General features: G+C 43.9%; 1 protein-coding gene across 1 annotated transcript in view; it reads right to left on the reverse strand.

Annotated features, from left to right (window-relative positions):
- necab2 (N-terminal EF-hand calcium binding protein 2) overlaps window positions 1-17,978 on the reverse strand; it is a gene marked incomplete at its 5' end in the record, with an annotated part of 168,900 nt that overhangs the window by 32,702 nt on the left and 118,220 nt on the right. The window contains one exon of the mRNA XM_083763985.1: window positions 11,804-11,860. Coding sequence (XP_083620111.1) covers window positions 11,804-11,860 — 57 coding nt within the window. The remainder of the gene's footprint in view (window positions 1-11,803; window positions 11,861-17,978) is intronic.

Genomic DNA, 17,978 nt, shown 5'->3' on the forward strand with positions numbered 1-17,978 from the left:
ATGTCTCCGTCCATCAAAATGGCAAAAAGCACTTACAGAAAATCTTTAACCTGAACAGTGGGTGGGATATGAGCTATACCTCGCCAGAAAACGAGTCTGTGACACACTGGATAAAGGACGTTTAGATCGCTGCCTACTGTATGTTTTCTGTCAGTCTCTGATCAAAACTTTAATCTAAAATTCGTTCCTGTTCATGGACCATTGAATTACTTCAAAATATTACGCTACTATACATTGATGAATACATACAGTGCCTTGTTTTATCTCCTGTGAACCAAAGCATTTTTATCTGGAAGCAGAAATGGATTGCCATGCACCATTCTCAATGTAATTTCAATACAGTAATTATACATAATACACATACTGTACACATGTCTATGATAAGGAGGGGAACGGTTGGGGGCTTTCAAAACTTTGTATATCGTATATCGTTATTGAGGCAATGGTTTAAAGCAATATTTCTTGTTTAGGGAGGGAGGGAGAGTGAGGGCCGATTCATACTCCTATTTTACCGCTGTTTCGGTGCTGTAGTTTCGAAATGATTTCGGCTCGTCAGAAACTTTCAGTAGCACCGAAGAGCCGACTTGAGCCCGAACCTCAAATGACGTCACATTGTAGGCTCTACAGAGCCGAACCGACTTTTATTCGGCGGAGTATGAATCGGCCCTGAGCCTGTTAAACCCACGCAAAAAACCTGGCTAATGCTGAAACCTGTCTTAGAAAAGATCACAAGGACTCACTTTTAGTATCTTTTATCTATTGAAAAACCCAGCAGCAGGGTCAAACACGGACGTTTTGGCCAACTTGCCTTCCTCTACTGAGAACCTGAACACACTGATCGATGTCAGGCTCAGTGCAATAACCATAGCAAGCTGATAACCGCCTGTAGGTATATATTATATGCTTGTGAATTTTTATACTACCGGTAATAATATCGGCTCTCACAAAACTGAGGAAGGCCCATCTGGCCGAAACGTGTCCGTCAGAGGTAATAAACCATGTGAAAAGGACATTTATTGTGTGCTGGCTAGTTTCCATTTGAGCCTTGCACCTATATTAATGACAAATTGAATTGCATTTCTATAGCGCTTTTTCAAGTGCTCAAAGCGCTTTACAATGGTTCATTCATTCATACATTGGGAGGTGAAGCGGCGAACAGTCGACGCCAGCGTCCTCACTTCCCACATTCACACACCAATGGTGGCGAGCTCAGACCGACCAAGTCATTGGAGGCAATGTAGGGTTCAGTGTCTTGCCCAAGGACACTTCGACATGTGGACAGGAGGAGCCGGGATTCGAACCGCCCACCCAGGGATGATTGGGCGACCTGCTCTACCTCCTGAGCCACAGCCGCCCATAATAAGATTACTAATTTGGAGTCTTGGCTTCTGCAGTCTCTCTTCCTCTATGTATATTTTTAACCCATTTGTGTTTTAAACATTATGTTATAATTTAGCTATTGAAAAATAGCAGATCTACAAGCTCATAGCGTGCCACTGACTGGCGCGCTACGAGCTTGTAGGTCTGCTATTTTTTTCAGAATACTGGAGGATTTAGAAGATCTTTTTTAAATTTCGATGTCGGGCCTAAACACCATGCTTTGTATCGCCTTCTTGCCATTTCCCGTTTCTTCTGCATCCATAAGTACGCCCTCCTGTTGTCTAATTGGTTTCCAATCACACCCATGGTCAGATTGAAATAGTTGCCTCGCTGATGCACAATCATATCACTGTTCAAAAGCCTCCATCACATGTAAATGCTAATGTGGCTCCCGAATTGCAGTCTGAAGAGAAAAAGGAGTCATTCACCGTCCTATACATATACAATCTGCTCAAACAAAACACATCAAGTGTGCCCTTCACACAGAGACGGGGGGGGAGAATCATTGCTTTTGGATGAGCCTGGAATTGGGTGCAGGCTCAGATTTAATCAAGCTCAGATCATTGCACTGTGCAGAGAACAAAAGGTCATGTATGATGGACTGATGGAGTGGCGGGCAGGAGGGAGGAAGGAAATCTCATGAGGGTTGAGGAAGGACTTTAAATTGAGGCATCAGGGTTGCGACGCTATGGCGGGAGGTTGCCGTGGTGTGTAGGGTTCAAGGGAAGCTGCTTGCTCAACCAGCGAGAGACAGCGAAATCCTTTCGGGGCGGAGACGTAGGTCCCAGCGTATTATCTTCCGTCGTGGCTTAATATTCAATAGGTCGCTGTTTAAATATTAATTCGTCCCGACGGTTTAATAATTCGCCCCAACGCTTTATTTCGTCGGGGCTATATATGAATCCGTCGGCGTTCGCGACGTATTTTATTATAGGTCGCGGCGGTTTGATAATAATTCATAAATACACTTTGTATAGAAGCTGCGTATAGCCTCATACTGAAAAAAATACTATTTTACGCATAGCGCAAGGCAATGTGATTACGATCGTCCTTCTATAACTGTCGTTATAGGAACCTTCTGCCCTTGCCTATAGAGCCAATGAACGGGGCGCATTTATCTCTCTCTCTCTCTCTCTCCCCCCATCTGCCGTGCACATGCAAAGAGCGCGCCGCTGTTGTCAAACTTCCCCCCCCCCCCCCCCCCCTATCTGTCTATCTGCATGCGCTACGACGCACAGAACGCAATGCGAGAACTCACTCTTTTAGGCCTATACTCTGTCTGGGTGCGATTACTTTAATAAAGTACTTGTAGTCTATATTATCCGCCTAAGGCGAGTCATTGAGACACAGACAGACAGACAGACAGACAGACAGACCTGTCAATGCGCTATACGAGCGAGGTGAGCTTTGATGATCGGCTAAATTAATATAGCCTTGTATATAAATGTATATGGCACACGGATAGGAGCACAAGCGCTCAGACTGTATAGGTGCGAGAATATAGTTGCACACATGGCTACACACACATTTGAATTCTTTTATTTGGATCTGCACAAGAGGCGTAATACAATAGACCCAAACAATGATCAGAATTAGGTTATACATTATATGGTCCAACCAGATATAGCTGCTGCACATGCTTAACACACAGAGGGAAAAGAAGAGAGAAAAAAAAATATATATAGCACATTGTTTACATACTATTACTTGACACTACTAGACAGGATGTTTTTTTTTTTTTTTTTTTTTTTTTTTAAGCCACCTAGGGATAAATGAAACAACGCCTTCTCCAGACAGACAGACTGCCCATAGTAGCTGAGACAGAACAGTATTTAGCCAGCTTTTTTGCATTTGTTTTTAACAATCCACCCAATTGCAGACCCCTGAGCACAAGTTTATGAACATGGCCCAGACTTCCAAATACAAGGACAATAAGTTGACAGTTATATCCCAAGGCCATAATACGTTCCACCAGAAGCTGATATTTCATAAGTTTGGATGTAAAGCAAGTGTCCATATACAAATCAAATGGGCAGCCTATTTCAAATATAGTAACAGTTTTTCTAATTTCATTGATGAACACAATATCTGGGGTATTTGGAATATTTTGTAGTGAATTGGCATGCGTGTCATTGTGATCAAACCAGTCTATTTTTACAGTGCTGTGTTTATACATTCTTGTTGTCCTGTCCTGTACTCCTCTGATCTTGTCTGAGACCAGGTCCACCAGACGGTCATGTCTGGCAATGTACAGTCCTTTATAGTGGCTGCAACCATTTAATATGTGTGCGACTGTTTCTTTGTCATGTGGTACTGGATGTAGGATGCAGTGTGGGTCATGTGCTGATGGGTACCAGGTTGCCAAGTTAAACTTGGTCGGCAACACCTGTAAACGGGCTTTAATAGTGAAAATGAGAATGTCCTCACCTATGGTGTTATTTGACAGTATAGAGTGTGATAATGAGTGGTTTGCAAAGGGAAGGGAACACACACACACACACACACACACACACACACACACACACACACACACTCACACACACACTCACACACTCTCGTCGCTCCTATGCGGACCTCCGTGATCCCCCAAGGGTCCCCCAGGGACCCCCCCACCCCCCCAGGGGTTCACGGACGAGGGTCCCTCCACGGAACCGGACCGCGGTGGTGCACCGATCGCACAGCTACTATGGTTCAGTAGCTGTCTTGGTACATTGAGGATTTAACTCATTTTAAAGATAAAGACAGCACTACATTTGGGTTTTCTGGCTGAGCTATCCTTTATAATCAGCAGTATTCATTTAGGTATCAATTTATACCTTTGGATCCTCCGAGCCTCCTTTAACGAGTATTAGACCATTTTTATCCTCCTCATCCTTTTCAGCAAAAGGCTGATGCACACCTCAGAAGGCTAGCGACAGGTGCGTAGGGCAATAAAGCATACTTAAAAAGGTTATCTTTGAAAAACAAAGAAGCACACTGACACACTGTCAGAAAACTTGCCAAAAATGTTGCTCTTTATTCAACGTTTCGGGACAGACAATCTGTTCATCAGGACATTGTCTGTCCTGATGAAGGTCGAATAGACCGAAACGTTGAATAAAGAGCAACATTTTTGGCAAGTTTGGCAGACAGTGTGCGGGACCCTTCTTTGTTTTTCAAAGACAACCTTTTTAAGTATCCTCCTCATCCTGCAATCTGAATGAGATTAAGATTATGGACCATAATTTATGGTGCTAGAGGAAAGGTCATGGAGTTAGTAAGTGGAGTTAGTTCATTCATCCTCCAGGCCATGCCATTAAATGGGGGTCCGTAGCCTATTGCATGTCAAACTGGGGGTCCTTGACATTAAAAAGGTTGAGAATCACTGCTAGAGCTGTAAAAAAAATCTTCTCTAATGGGGGTCCGTGGGCTAATTAGTGTCAATTTGGGGGTCCTTGACATGAAAAGGTTTGCCTTAGAGAACTGCTAGCAGGTTTAAAAGGAAAGGAGGCGAGAGAAAAGCACTAATCAATGAGGTGAGAGTCCTTCTATCTTAAGATATTTACCTTTGGTAGATCGTTCTTGTTTTTGTCCTTTTACTCTCAAATAAATGAGTGCATGAATAAGTGATCGTAGTGAGTCTATGTAATGTATGTGAAGTGGAAAGCCACCGCAGAGGTGGCTATCTATTCTGAATTAACCCATTCTGAACGGGCACCCATTTTGGTGTCGGCATCATGTTATGCTTTAGCTATTTAAAAATAGCAGATCTACAAGCTCATATCGCGCCACCGAGTGGCGCGATACGAGCTTGTAGGTCTGCTATTTTTGAAAAAAATCGAAGAACGACTGACATTTTTAGAATCTGATCTCAGGTCAGAATGGGTTCATCAGACCAGTGTGTGTCCGGCGGAAACCCTCGTATGAATCTGATCTCAGGTCAGAATGGGTTAAATTGTAATTACGGTGGGATTGCTAGACAACTCCCCTGAGGGGTAGGAGGACAGCCATCCAGCAAGTGTACCAAAGTGGCAACATTTCTGACGGCTAAATGTGCTATAGCTATGAACAGATGGAGAGCCCAGAGACTGGAAACGCCATGCCCACGGTGTAGTAAAAAGGAACCATTCAGTAAACCTTTTGAAGTTTTGGAGCATCATCTAGTGTGCGGACCTTTTTTTTTTTTTTACTGGTTGGAATAATGTGTCCCTTCCACGTGCTACGTCCGGCCGGGGAAACTTCCCCCCCTGCCAGGTGAAAAGAAGCGGCTTGGACTCCTCTTGCATAGAAGGAAGCTTGAGGTCAGTCCGCTGCCCCCCCCCCCCCCCCCCCCCCCCAGATTGGCAGAGGAAGTGTGTAGCGTCCATGATTACTTTAGCTAATTGACACTGGGTGAAAATTATGGGTTGCAAACTTGTGGGATAAAGATTTTAGATTATAACAAAATATATATAAAGCTAAGAGCAGTGCCATAATTATTACAGACGGTAATGCATGAAGCCAGAAGCCAAAATGCAGAGCCAACACAGGGGAAATCTATTCAGTATTTGGTTTTCTTCTTTCTTTGTACACACTCTTACTTATATTAATGGACATTAATTACATAAATGCAATGTATATACACCGGATCTAACTAAAATGCTCATTTTCATCGGCAGTCCCCACATAAACAAAACAAGCAAGGTGGACCTTACATTAGGAAACAAAGTATTTAAAAACATACGTACTCAAGGAGGGTGTGTTTTTGTTTTAGTCGTCATAATTCAGTCTAATTCAGTCTAAATCATTTGTAATATAAATTCACAGCGTTTGTAATATTATTACAAACGCTGTGAATTTATATTACAAATGAATTAGACTCGCTCTATTGATCCACGAGGGAAAATGTATGCATTACTGTATCCAAGATAATACAAAAGGTGCATTGAAAAGCAAAACAAAAAAGGCTTGTATATAATTCCTATGTATGTATGAGCAAATTTGAAATGTGATTTGATTTTGTAATGACCTTATATGACAATGACAATGTTGTTAGTAATGGTATGGTTTTCTCTCTTTTAGTACTAATTGCTTACTTCTTCTAACTTACGAGTATACATAGCGAGCATGAGCCATTACTGGACTACTACTGGAGCTGTTTGTGTCAAAGATATTTTCCTCTGCTATCGATAATAATAAAATGGAGAGACCATATTCATTCTTTCTGTGCTATCTACGATTATAATCAAAACCAAATGCACCTGTAAAGGACCAGAGTTAAATGAAGAGTCGGGAGTTTGCAGTGTACTGAGCTCAATCGGTTTACTTTAGGAGGCCACAAATTGCTGCTCTGCAGTAACAACTTCAAGTTAAGTGTGCACTTGTGCATTCCTGGCAAGGAGGGCTGTCTTCCTTTATGTATGTCCGTATCAAATAAATATGTATTGTTATGAGATAGTGTTATGTATCAATTCTGACTATGTCCGCAGGTGCCAGGCACTGCAAGCTGACATTATTATTGGACTGGATTTATTTCCACTATCTCCTTTGCTCACAGCTAGCACTCTTACATCTTCACTCTAGGGCAAGTGCAGATAAGACAGCATACAATATCAAACACCTCCATTCCATGTTTGTGTCCCTTATAAAACCCCTGCTGATTTTTGAAAGGCTCAAACCTATAGTGTGCCCTTTTCACAGACCACAACACAGCTAAATCGGAGTGCTAATTTAATCCTTAAACTGCGTTCAGACGTGAAGATATATATTCGGATCGTCCCGTTTGTGCTGCGCCAGGTCGCGCCACGCCCGCTCGTGCAATTCTCGCCTTTGCATTGACTTTGTATGTAATCGCGCCGCTCTAACCATCCACGTCTGAACACACCTTTGGAGTGTAAAAACAGACCTGCAGGGTTCAGTTTGAGCTCTGAATTAAAGGGCCACTTCAGCCTTTTGCAGCCAAATCTTATTTTAATGATGTTTAGGACACAAGACACACTTTCTGGGGTTATGCGTGTGTGTAATATGTGTTTTTAGATAGTCATGACGCCATCTTCATTGACCAAAATGTGTTATGAAAATGTGGTCTCACTTCCTTCCTGGACTACAAGTCACACCCTAGTCAAATACACAGTCTACATTATTTTTCTGGCCATAGGGTGCAAATTTCAAATTGAGCTACTGTTATCTACTACGGGAAACTTTGACAGAAAAAGACTCGCTCACCGTATAGAAAATAGAAGTAAAACTCTAGACTAAGACTGAGACTTAAGAGAATATTTTTTATTTCATTTTATCATGCTCATAAAGTGCTCTGTGCTCAAAGTGAAATTAAAAAGCAAACGTTTCGGTCCTAAGACCTTCGTCAGTGCTATAGCAAAACATCAGTCTAAGGAGTTTTACTTCCATTTTCTATCCGGTTTCGGAAAGTTTGGGGGAAAAAGGATGAAGAAAGGAGCAACAGTTTTCTCAGTGCTTCACTGTTATCTACTACAAATACTATTAACAATGAGTGACTGCAGTTTCTTCCAAGGTCCCCTTAACTCTCTGGTTTGACAGTGAATACACAACACGCTAAAGTGGCTGATCTCCACAACCCCATGAAACTACCAGCTGCATTATTATCTCTGACTAAGATAATAATGATAGGTCTGTCTGGCCTTTATTCTCTTCCTGGTCTTTTTTTTATCAATTAATCTCAATTTTAAACGCTGCATGGTTCCACAGAGGTGAGCCATCAAGAAAGAGGGCCTGTCTCTGCATTTGTCTCAGCGCGTGTCCGCCCGGAGAAAATCTCGCAAACCACTTAACCCATTCAGGCCTGACGTCGAAATTAAAAAAAAAAAGTTTTCTAAATCATGACAATTTTCCGAAAGATTAGAGGCATATTTTAACGATTTTTCAAAAATAGCAGACCTACAAGTTGTACAAGCTTGTAGATCTGCTATTTTTCAATAGCTAAATTATAACGTGGTCCAGGCTCCTTCAGTTAATACTTTTAAGAATAGGCTTGACAAATTTTGGTCAACAAAAGGTTTTTTGTATAACTATAGGGCTGGCTTGTAACTAAGGTCATATACTGGAAAATACAGGACTTGAAAGTGTATTATGTATAAGATATAAGAAAAAAACCAAAGAGGGCGGGTCCACATGAACTTGGTTTGTTTAAAAAAAAAAGAAAAAAAAAAGAATACGAATGTATTTATGTATGTATGTATGTACTTGTGAATTTTATGTCGGTTGTGAGTCTGGCGTAGAGGATTTCATCCTGTGCTGGAAATCTTTTCAATAAATTTCAATAACATAATGTTTAAAACACCAAAAGGGTTCCCGCCAAGAATGGGTTAAGTGATTAGCATCCCATTTATTGTGCACACTAGCTGCCACTCGTCCGTCTGTCTGAGTCCCTTTTGTCTGTGTGTGGGTTTTACGAATATTGAACTAATGAAGAGTATTAAAAAAAAGAGCTCCATTGAATCTTCAAACTGTCGGTCAAACCACTTTTTTCCGTTTGACGTCACATTCTCCACATTCACTTTATTCAAAGAATATATAAAAATCCTATCTCTAAACTCTAAATTCCTAACTTTCTAACTACGGCTTTAAGCAACTAGTCGACTATTCAACTAGTCGACTATTCAACTAGTCGACTAGTGAATCCACTAGTCAACCTTGTTGGTCGACTAGCTAGTTGATAAGAAAAAAATAATAATCATAAATTATGAATAATAACCAGCAGCTTCCGTATAGATGTGTGTTTAATATAAGGGGGTCCCTGCGGAGGTTGGTGCGGTGGTCCGCGGCAATGTTCCCTCTAATTTGTTTTCGGTCTGAGTAAACACTCAAACCTCCTGAGCAGACATCAGCAACTGCTGAGCAAACATACGTCACCTTGACACCAACTAGCCCAATGTGAGAATGCGAAGCGAGCGCCCCACACTTCACACATGTGTGATTTAAAAATAAAAAAAAGATTTAAAAAAAGAGATTGTACAATTTGTGTAGGACACATATGATGTAAATTCTCCATTCATTGTCAATGGCATTTAATGTTTGTGTTAGGACAGACATCTACACTATAGCTGAATATAGGAGGGGGTAGCGCCCTTCAAAGAAATTGGACCAGTCACACTGACAGTTCCGCAGATGTGCAGCGATAGATTTGGTGTCAGTTCTTATTTTTCTGAGTGCTGTGCAATAGATTATATCTGACAATATGTCTGGAAAATATCACTCGGTATCCAGTGTGAATCCGCCGTATTCTCCCTGGATATACTTGCTCACTGTCTATGAATGCCCACAACAAAAGGCATTATTGTTTTGCTAAATGGATGGTGTAGACAAGAGGACCTGACCCATGCCACGTTCCTGGGCAGGCCATTTCTCAACCTTATGAATTGCAACATCAACCGGCCAGCACATTCCTTATGCATTATGGATGGCAGCTACTGGCGTTCACAAGCACACGTTGAGAAATGCAGTGTGTCGGTTGAACAGTGAACTCGGTTCCTTGGGCTGAGCATGTAGGATTAAGCCTGAGTGTTGTACTTAGTTAGTGCGTGGGTGGGTGCTGTGCGCCAAGAGCCAATCTTGTGAGCTAGTGTTGATTTCGACAGCAAATTTTGATGTAGTTTTAGTCATAGTCTTGTGAATAAAATTCCTATTAGGTTTTATTCATATTTTAGTCATCTAAAATGTTTTGGTGTTAAGTCTAGTTTTATAATCTACAGTTGATTTTGTCGACTAAAAAGTATTTTGGCGGCCTTGATGATGGCGTCGTAATTCCTGATTTTTACACTTGGTTGCACTTTGGAAATAGCAGATCTACAGGCTCTCAATGCACTGCGATGCGTTTTGAGATTGTAGATCTGCCATTTTCAGAGGGCAACCAAGTGTAAAATGACTTGTCTTTTAGTTCCACTAGTCGTCGCCCCCTAGTCTCTCAAGGGCCACTGTTTTCCCGAATATTTGACGATGGGATTCTCAGATTTGTCGCCCCCTAACATTTTTGTTAGACAGTATATTTAGTCTTACGGCGGGGCTCCACCGGGCACGTTGCGTCTCTGTCGCGTGCGTCAAAAAACTAATTTTAATGCAGTCACGCAACGCAACGTGGGCAGTGGAGCCACCCTTCATTGATTAAAAAGGGAACATTCCCTGACGGTGATGGAGACGCGACGCTGACGCGCCGGGTGGAGCCCCGGTAAATGGTAAATGGTGCATTTATAAAGCACCTTTATCCAAGGGGCTTTACATAGATTGTGCCTTACATTCACCCATTCACACACACATTGATACACCGATGGTGGCGGAAGCCATGCAAGGTACCAACCTGCACATCGGGAGCAATTTGGGGTTCAGTGTCTTGCCCAAGGACACTTCGATAGGAGGAGCCGGGATTCGAACCGCCGACCCATGGATCATTGGACGACCTGCTCTACCTCTTGAGCCACAGTCGCCCCGGTGTTAGTTTTAGTCATCGTAGCTTAGTTTTAGCTTAGTACAGTAGTAGACAAACATTTTCCGTCATAGTTTTGGTCGACACATTCATCACTGTTGTGAGCTTGTAGAAGCGTGGCACCGGTTAGGGTTAGGGTTAGCTTGTAGAAGCGTGACACCGGTTAGGGTTAGCTTGTAGAAGCGTGACACCGGTTAGGGTTAGCTTGTAGAAGCGTGACACCGGTTAGGGTTAGGGTTAGCTTGTAGAAGCGTGACACCGGTTAGGGTTAGGGTTAGCTTGTAGAAGCTTGACACCGGTTAGGGTTAGCTTGTAGAAGCGTGACACCGGTTAGGGTTAGGGTTAGCTTGTAGAAGCGTGACACCGGTTAGGGTTAGCTTGTAGAAGCGTGACACCGGTTAGGGTTAGCTTGTAGAAGCGTGACACCGGTTAGGGTTAGCTTGTAGAAGCGTGACACCGGTTAGGGTTAGGGTTAGCTTGTAGAAACGTGACACCGGTTAGGGTTAGGGTTAGCTTGTAGAAACGTGACACCGGTTAGGGTTAGGGTGAGCGTGTAGAATAGGGTGGCCAGACGTCCGGTTTCACGACGGACAGTCCGGTTTTAGACCCACCTGTCCTTCTCCCACCTCAACCTCCGGCCGGACACATAATTGTCCAGTTTTTTGTGATATACAGTGCTTGTGTCATAACTGTCATTTACGTCGTCTGGGTATTAAAATCGCAGCGCTGCTCAGCTCCGCAGCGAGCCGGCCATACTCCCTCTGTCAAGAGAGAGGAGACGTTCGGAGACGTGTTTAATTGCAAGTGCAATAGTAGTAGTAATAATAATAATATCTGGGAGGGGGGGGGGGGGGAGCGAATCTGGGAGGGGGGGGGGGGGTCGGGGGAGCGGGCCCCGCAAAAGTGTCCTCCTTTCTGAGGTCTTGCAGGTGGCCACCCTAGTGTAGAAGCGTGACACCGGTGGGATGCAATGCAACCTAGTGTGGTTATGATATAATGCCTACTTACTGCGCCGGTGGTGCCGTCTGTGTCTGTTAGTCTCTGATGAAGATCAAACCAGACTGTCTGCAACGAGAAGCACAACAACAACAACAGGCATTCACGCATCAATCAAACAGAATGACCACAAGCAACAAAAACTGTAAAGCAACAAGCAGACGACATTCAGTCGTTGACAATGGCAACTCGAACCATTTCATTCACAGTCAGACTCTGAACACACTGACCGAGGAAGCCTGACACAGAATGTTCATTTCGTTTCACTTCATTATTCAGACTGAAAGTGGAAGCCCTTCCCACGGCAGCCGTTCCTGGGATGGGCATTGCCAAAGCAGCAGTCTTCGGCGATTGGTTCACACCAACCAATCGAAATAGTAGCAGAGCAGATGTTGTCGTTGTCAATGTGGCCAGCCCGGTTGCTAACCAAACATACACATAGTAACGAGTGCTACTGTCATGTAAACAAATACGGTAAAACAATATGGTGGCTGATAGGGCGATTTAAGAGCCAGATCGATACGGTCGTAAGTTACCACGGTGGGGGCAGCCATGTTTGTTGTTTGACGTCATCGACTTGAAATGGCGGGTGATTGGCTGAGTTGACCTCACGTCTAGAATGTGTGTGTGTGTGTGTGTGTGTGTGTGTGTGTGTGTGGGGTGGGGTTAAAGCAATCCTGGTAAGGAGTCAAAAGGAATAAGGAGGGTATCGGGTCAATAAAACAGAGGAAATGAAATGGATCATATCAGAGTGAAAGATTCACAAACTACCAGAGATATTATTATTAAAATGACGAAACATTATGATGCAGGGCAAGAAGAAGTGATTGGAGCCATTTTTTTTAACGGCAAATAAGCCTGCATGACAAATGTGGCATTAGAGCTCATAATCATACGGTTTTAAACATCTACAGCAGGGATTTATTAATTAAAGACTGGAGGCTTCAATGTGGTTGGAGACTTATAATAATAATAATAATAATAACTGTGGCTATTTATGTGGCACATCTCTCTCTATCTCTCTATCTCATTGTACGTTTGAATGTTCGCGCATGTGTGTGCGCGCGTGTGAGAGAGAGAGAGAAAGAGAGAGAGAGAGACACAGAGAGTGAGTGCGCTCTGTGTATGTCAGTGTGGAGATAGGTCCATGTTTTTGACATGCAGAGACATCCGAGCGCCGTCTGGCTCAGCCACTGTCAGTCAGCCCTTTCTAGAAGGCAACCGTCATTTATCAAAGTCAGCACCGGGTGTCCTGTGGTCGCGAGCTGCTGTCACCCAGAAGGTGAAGGATAAGTGCCGCGGTCACTACTGCAATTATTGTGGCACCTGCGCTGCAAGTGTAAGGTGGTCAGGGCTTTTACCAAACAGGTGAGTGAAGGCAGGACGGGCACGCACACACACGCACGCACACGCACACACACAGTGCCCGTTGACAGCCTCTCACCTCCTACTGAAAACATACTTCGACAGGGTGTTAAAGGATAACAAATTTCAGTCAGATGGGACACAAGCTATTCACAAATTTCACAGCGGGGGTTTTCAAAGGAGAAACAATGTGCGTTCTGTTCTTCTCTCACGCGAGACATACAGTACAGTAATGAGTATTTCAGAGGCATGCTGGGCACACACAGCCTATATCTTGGAATACGAGTGAGTTGAGGAGCACCTCACTCGTCTCACGTATACCACACTGCGGCGTCAAACCGCATCACTCCTCCATGAAGCTTTTTCATCAGTTCCTCATTTTGATTTGTGCAGTATCTGTACTTTATGACGGACAGCATCGTATGTGTGTCAAAAATAAGTACGTCATCTTGTCTGCAGCAGTGAGTGTGTGCGTGAGAGAGTGAGAGAGAGAAGACGAGCCACCTAGACTCATTGTCTTCCTCACGACACGCTGCTAACAGGATTCTACATATCACACATTTTAATCTCACAAGGTGCCCGTGCACAACTCAATTGGAAGCTTGTTTGTTCTCCAGCGCAACAACTCACGTTCCACTGTTACAGTAACAAAGTATAATTTAACTTTTCCTGAATGGTAGCAACTGAAAACCACAAGATACTGAAAAGTCTAAAGGTCAGAAGCTTGCCCTTCAGAATATCAGAAGCTAATTCTCTAGCTCTAAAGCAAATGGCATACAGTCAACATCACTGATTTAGTGCTTCAGCCCAGCCAAGGATACCACAGTACAGGCCAAGAACTCCACGACGTATCACACCAAACTCTGAGTATAAGGGCTAATTAACCTACTGCAAACAGTCTCATTGACTGGCTTGATCTCGGTTAACCTACTGCAAATAGAGTTCGGTGTGATACGTGGAGTTCTCGCCGCCTCGCCCGGGCGGTGCCGTGTATTCTTGGCTGGGCTGAAGCTCAGAACTCAGAACTTGAATATCAGTGGTGATGAATACACATTCCAGTTGTAGGTACTAGCTGCTATTCAACTACAGTATGTGTGATATGAAATAGCTAGCGTAAGCTGTGTTTTCTCCTTGTGGCTGCTGATGCAATATTCTATATGCTTATTGCTCCCTCGCGTGAGAACCACGTTGCTTTGTTCTTATTTCATTGATATGCATTTCATTTTATTTCTTTATATACTTGTCTCTCAACCACAGAGAGATCTTTGAGAGCTTGCGTGTCGGCATGAAACACAAGTTTGCTGCAATACAATAATAATCCCTCACTCACAACACTGCCTGTCAATATGGAGTCATCATAACAGACTCTCTATGATGTATGATAGTTTCTTAGTGCTTTGACAACCCTGGCGGAGACAATTAGTTTGTTCGTTTCTTGCCAGAAATCAGGAGTCTGTGTGAGTCCCGGCCGACATCAATGTTGGAACCAAATATCGACATTTGTCAGAATAAAATTAGCATTGACAATTTTACTGTGTAGCAGAGAAAGTTTGAACAGATAAAAGTTTCAACAAAAATTCCATTGAAGATACACAAATAAATGCACATACACACGCACGTGCGTGCACATATTCTCGCACACCTGATTCCCAGTTAGTCATTAGCTCTCTCATGGTCTTATTCCTCATTCTCTGGTTCCCGCTGCTGACCCCCACTCTATCAACTAATCTTCACTCTCCCAGCAGTAACAGCATGTTTAGTTATTCTTAGCTCATGGAGCTGTGGTATAGCCTGCTCTCCCAGAGACTGCTGGGACCTCCATTAGGCCAACATGTTAGACTACTAGACCAGACACACAGGCAGCGGCCGGGGAGAAATGTGGAGAGAGGGATGGAGAGATAAAGCAGTGGTGGGAAAATGTTTCCAGTATTTCCAGTATTGATACTTTTACTTGAGTAAAATTATCAAAACTGCAAATACTGGAAATTGGAAATACTCAAGTACAAAGTACAAACACCGCAAAAGTGTAGTGCAGTATTTAGTTACTTAGTTTACACCACTGGGGGGAGGGAAGGAGAGAGAAAGAGAGGCAGAGAGAGAAAGAGAGGCAGAGAAAGAGAGGCAGAGAAAGAGAGGCAGAGAGAAAGAGAGGCAGAGAGAGAAAGAGAGGCAAAGAAAGAGAGGCAGAGAGAGAAAGAGAGGCAGAGAAAGAAAGAGAGGCAGAGAGAGAAAGAGAGGCAGAGAAAGAAAGAGAGGCAGAGAAAGAAAGAGAGGCAGAGAGATGGAGAGGCAGAGAGAAAGAGAGGCAGAGAAAGAGAGGCAGAGAAAGAAAGAGAGGCAGAGAGATGGAGAGGCAGAGAGAAAGAGAGGCAGAGAAAGAGAGGCAGAGAGAGAAAGAGAGGCAGAGAAAGAAAGAGAGGCAGAGAGAGAAAGAGAGGCAGAGAAAGAGAGGCAGAGAGAGAAAGAGAGGCAGAGAAAGAGAGGCAGAGAAAGAAAGAGAGGCAGAGAAAGAAAGAGAGGCAGAGAAAGAAAGAGAGGCAGAGAAAGAAAGAGAGGCAGAGAAAGAAAGAGAGGCAGAGAGATGGAGAGGCAGAGAGAAAGAGAGGCAAAGAAAGAGAGGCAGAGAGAGAAAGAGAGGCAGAGAAAGAAAGAGAGGCAGAGAAAGAAAGAGAGGCAGAGAGATGGAGAGGCAGAGAGAAAGAGAGGCAAAGAAAGAGAGGCAGAGAGAGAAAGAGAGGCAGAGAAAGAAAGAGAGGCAGAGAAAGAGAGGCAGAGAAAGAAAGAGAGGCAGAGAAAGAGAGGCAGAGAAAGAGAGGCAGAGAAAGAAAGAGAGAAAGAGAGGCAGAGAGAAAGAGAGGCAGAGAGAAAGAGAGGCAGAGAGAAAGAGAGGCAGAGAGAGAAAGAGAGGCAGAGAGAGAAAGAGAGGCAGAGAGAGAAAGAGAGGCAGAGAGAGAAAGAGAGGCAGAGAAAGAGAGGCAGAGAGAGAAAGAGAGGCAGAGAGAGAAAGAGAGGCAGAGAGAAAGAGAGGCAGAGAGAGAAAGAGAGGCAGAGAGAGAAAGAGAGGCAGAGAAAGAAAGAGAGGCAGAGAAAGAAAGAGAGGCAGAGAGATGGAGAGGCAGAGAGAAAGAGAGGCAAAGAAAGAGAGGCAGAGAGAGAAAGAGAGGCAGAGAAAGAAAGAGAGGCAGAGAGAGAAAGAGAGGCAGAGAAAGAAAGAGAGGCAGAGAAAGAAAGAGAGGCAGAGAGAGAAAGAGAGGCAGAGAAAGAAAGAGAGGCAGAGAAAGAAAGAGAGGCAGAGAGAGAAAGAGAGGCAGAGAAAGAAAGAGAGGCAGAGAAAGAAAGAGAGGCAGAGAAAGAAAGAGAGGCAGAGAGAGAAAGAGAGGCAGAGAGAGAAAGAGAGGCAGAGAAAGAAAGAGAGGCAGAGAGAGAAAGAGAGGCAGAGAAAGAAAGAGAGGCAGAGAAAGAAAGAGAGGCAGAGAAAGAAAGAGAGGCAGAGAGAAAGAGAGGCAGAGAGAAAGAGAGGCAGAGAAAGAAAGAGAGGCAGAGAGAAAGAGAGGCAGAGAAAGAGAGGCAGAGAAAGAAAGAGAGGCAGAGAGAAAGAGAGGCAGAGAGAAAGAGAGGCAGAGAGAGAAAGAGAGGCAGAGAAAGAGAGGCAGAGAAAGAAAGAGAGGCAGAGAAAGAAAGAGAGGCAGAGAGAGAAAGAGAGGCAGAGAGAGAAAGAGAGGCAAAGAAAGAGAGGCAGAGAGAGAAAGAGAGGCAGAGAAAGAAAGAGAGGCAGAGAAAGAGAGGCAGAGAGAAAGAGAGGCAGAGAGAAAGAGAGGCAGAGAAAGAGAGGCAGAGAAAGAGAGGCAGAGAAAGAGAGGCAGAGAGAAAGAGAGGCAGAGAGAGAAAGAGAGGCAGAGAAAGAAAGAGAGGCAGAGAAAGAGAGGCAGAGAGAGAAAGAGAGGCAGAGAAAGAGAGGCAGAGAAAGAAAGAGAGGCAGAGAAAGAGAGGCAGAGAAAGAGAGGCAGAGAGAGAAAGAGAGGCAGAGAGAGAAAGAGAGGCAAAGAAAGAAAGAGAGGCAGAGAGAGAAAGAGAGGCAGAGAAAGAAAGAGAGGCAGAGAAAGAAAGAGAGGCAGAGAAAGAAAGAGAGGCAGAGAAAGAAAGAGAGGCAGAGAGAAAGAGAGGCAGAGAAAGAGAGGCAGAGAGAAAGAGAGGCAGAGAGAGAAAGAGAGGCAGAGAAAGAGAGGCAGAGAAAGAAAGAGAGGCAGAGAAAGAAAGAGAGGCAGAGAGAAAGAGAGGCAGAGAAAGAGAGGCAGAGAAAGAGAGGCAGAGAGAGAAAGAGAGGCAAAGAAAGAGAGGCAGAGAGATGGAGAGGCAAAGAAAGAGAGGCAGAGAGAGAAAGAGAGGCAGAGAAAGAAAGAGAGGCAGAGAGAGAAAGAGAGGCAGAGAAAGAAAGAGAGGCAGAGAAAGAAAGAGAGGCAGAGAGAGAAAGAGAGGCAGAGAAAGAAAGAGAGGCAGAGAGAGAAAGAGAGGCAGAGAAAGAAAGAGAGGCAGAGAAAGAAAGAGAGGCAGAGAGAAAGAGAGGCAGAGAGAGAAAGAGAGGCAGAGAAAGAGAGGCAGAGAAAGAAAGAGAGGCAGAGAAAGAAAGAGAGGCAGAGAGAAAGAGAGGCAGAGAAAGAGAGGCAGAGAAAGAGAGGCAGAGAGAGAAAGAGAGGCAAAGAAAGAGAGGCAGAGAGATGGAGAGGCAAAGAAAGAGAGGCAGAGAGAGAAAGAGAGGCAGAGAAAGAAAGAGAGGCAGAGAGAGAAAGAGAGGCAGAGAAAGAAAGAGAGGCAGAGAAAGAAA

This window comes from Protomyctophum parallelum (genome assembly GCF_964188405.1).
Source record: "Protomyctophum parallelum genome assembly, chromosome: 4".
NCBI lineage: Eukaryota > Metazoa > Chordata > Actinopteri > Myctophiformes > Myctophidae > Protomyctophum > Protomyctophum parallelum.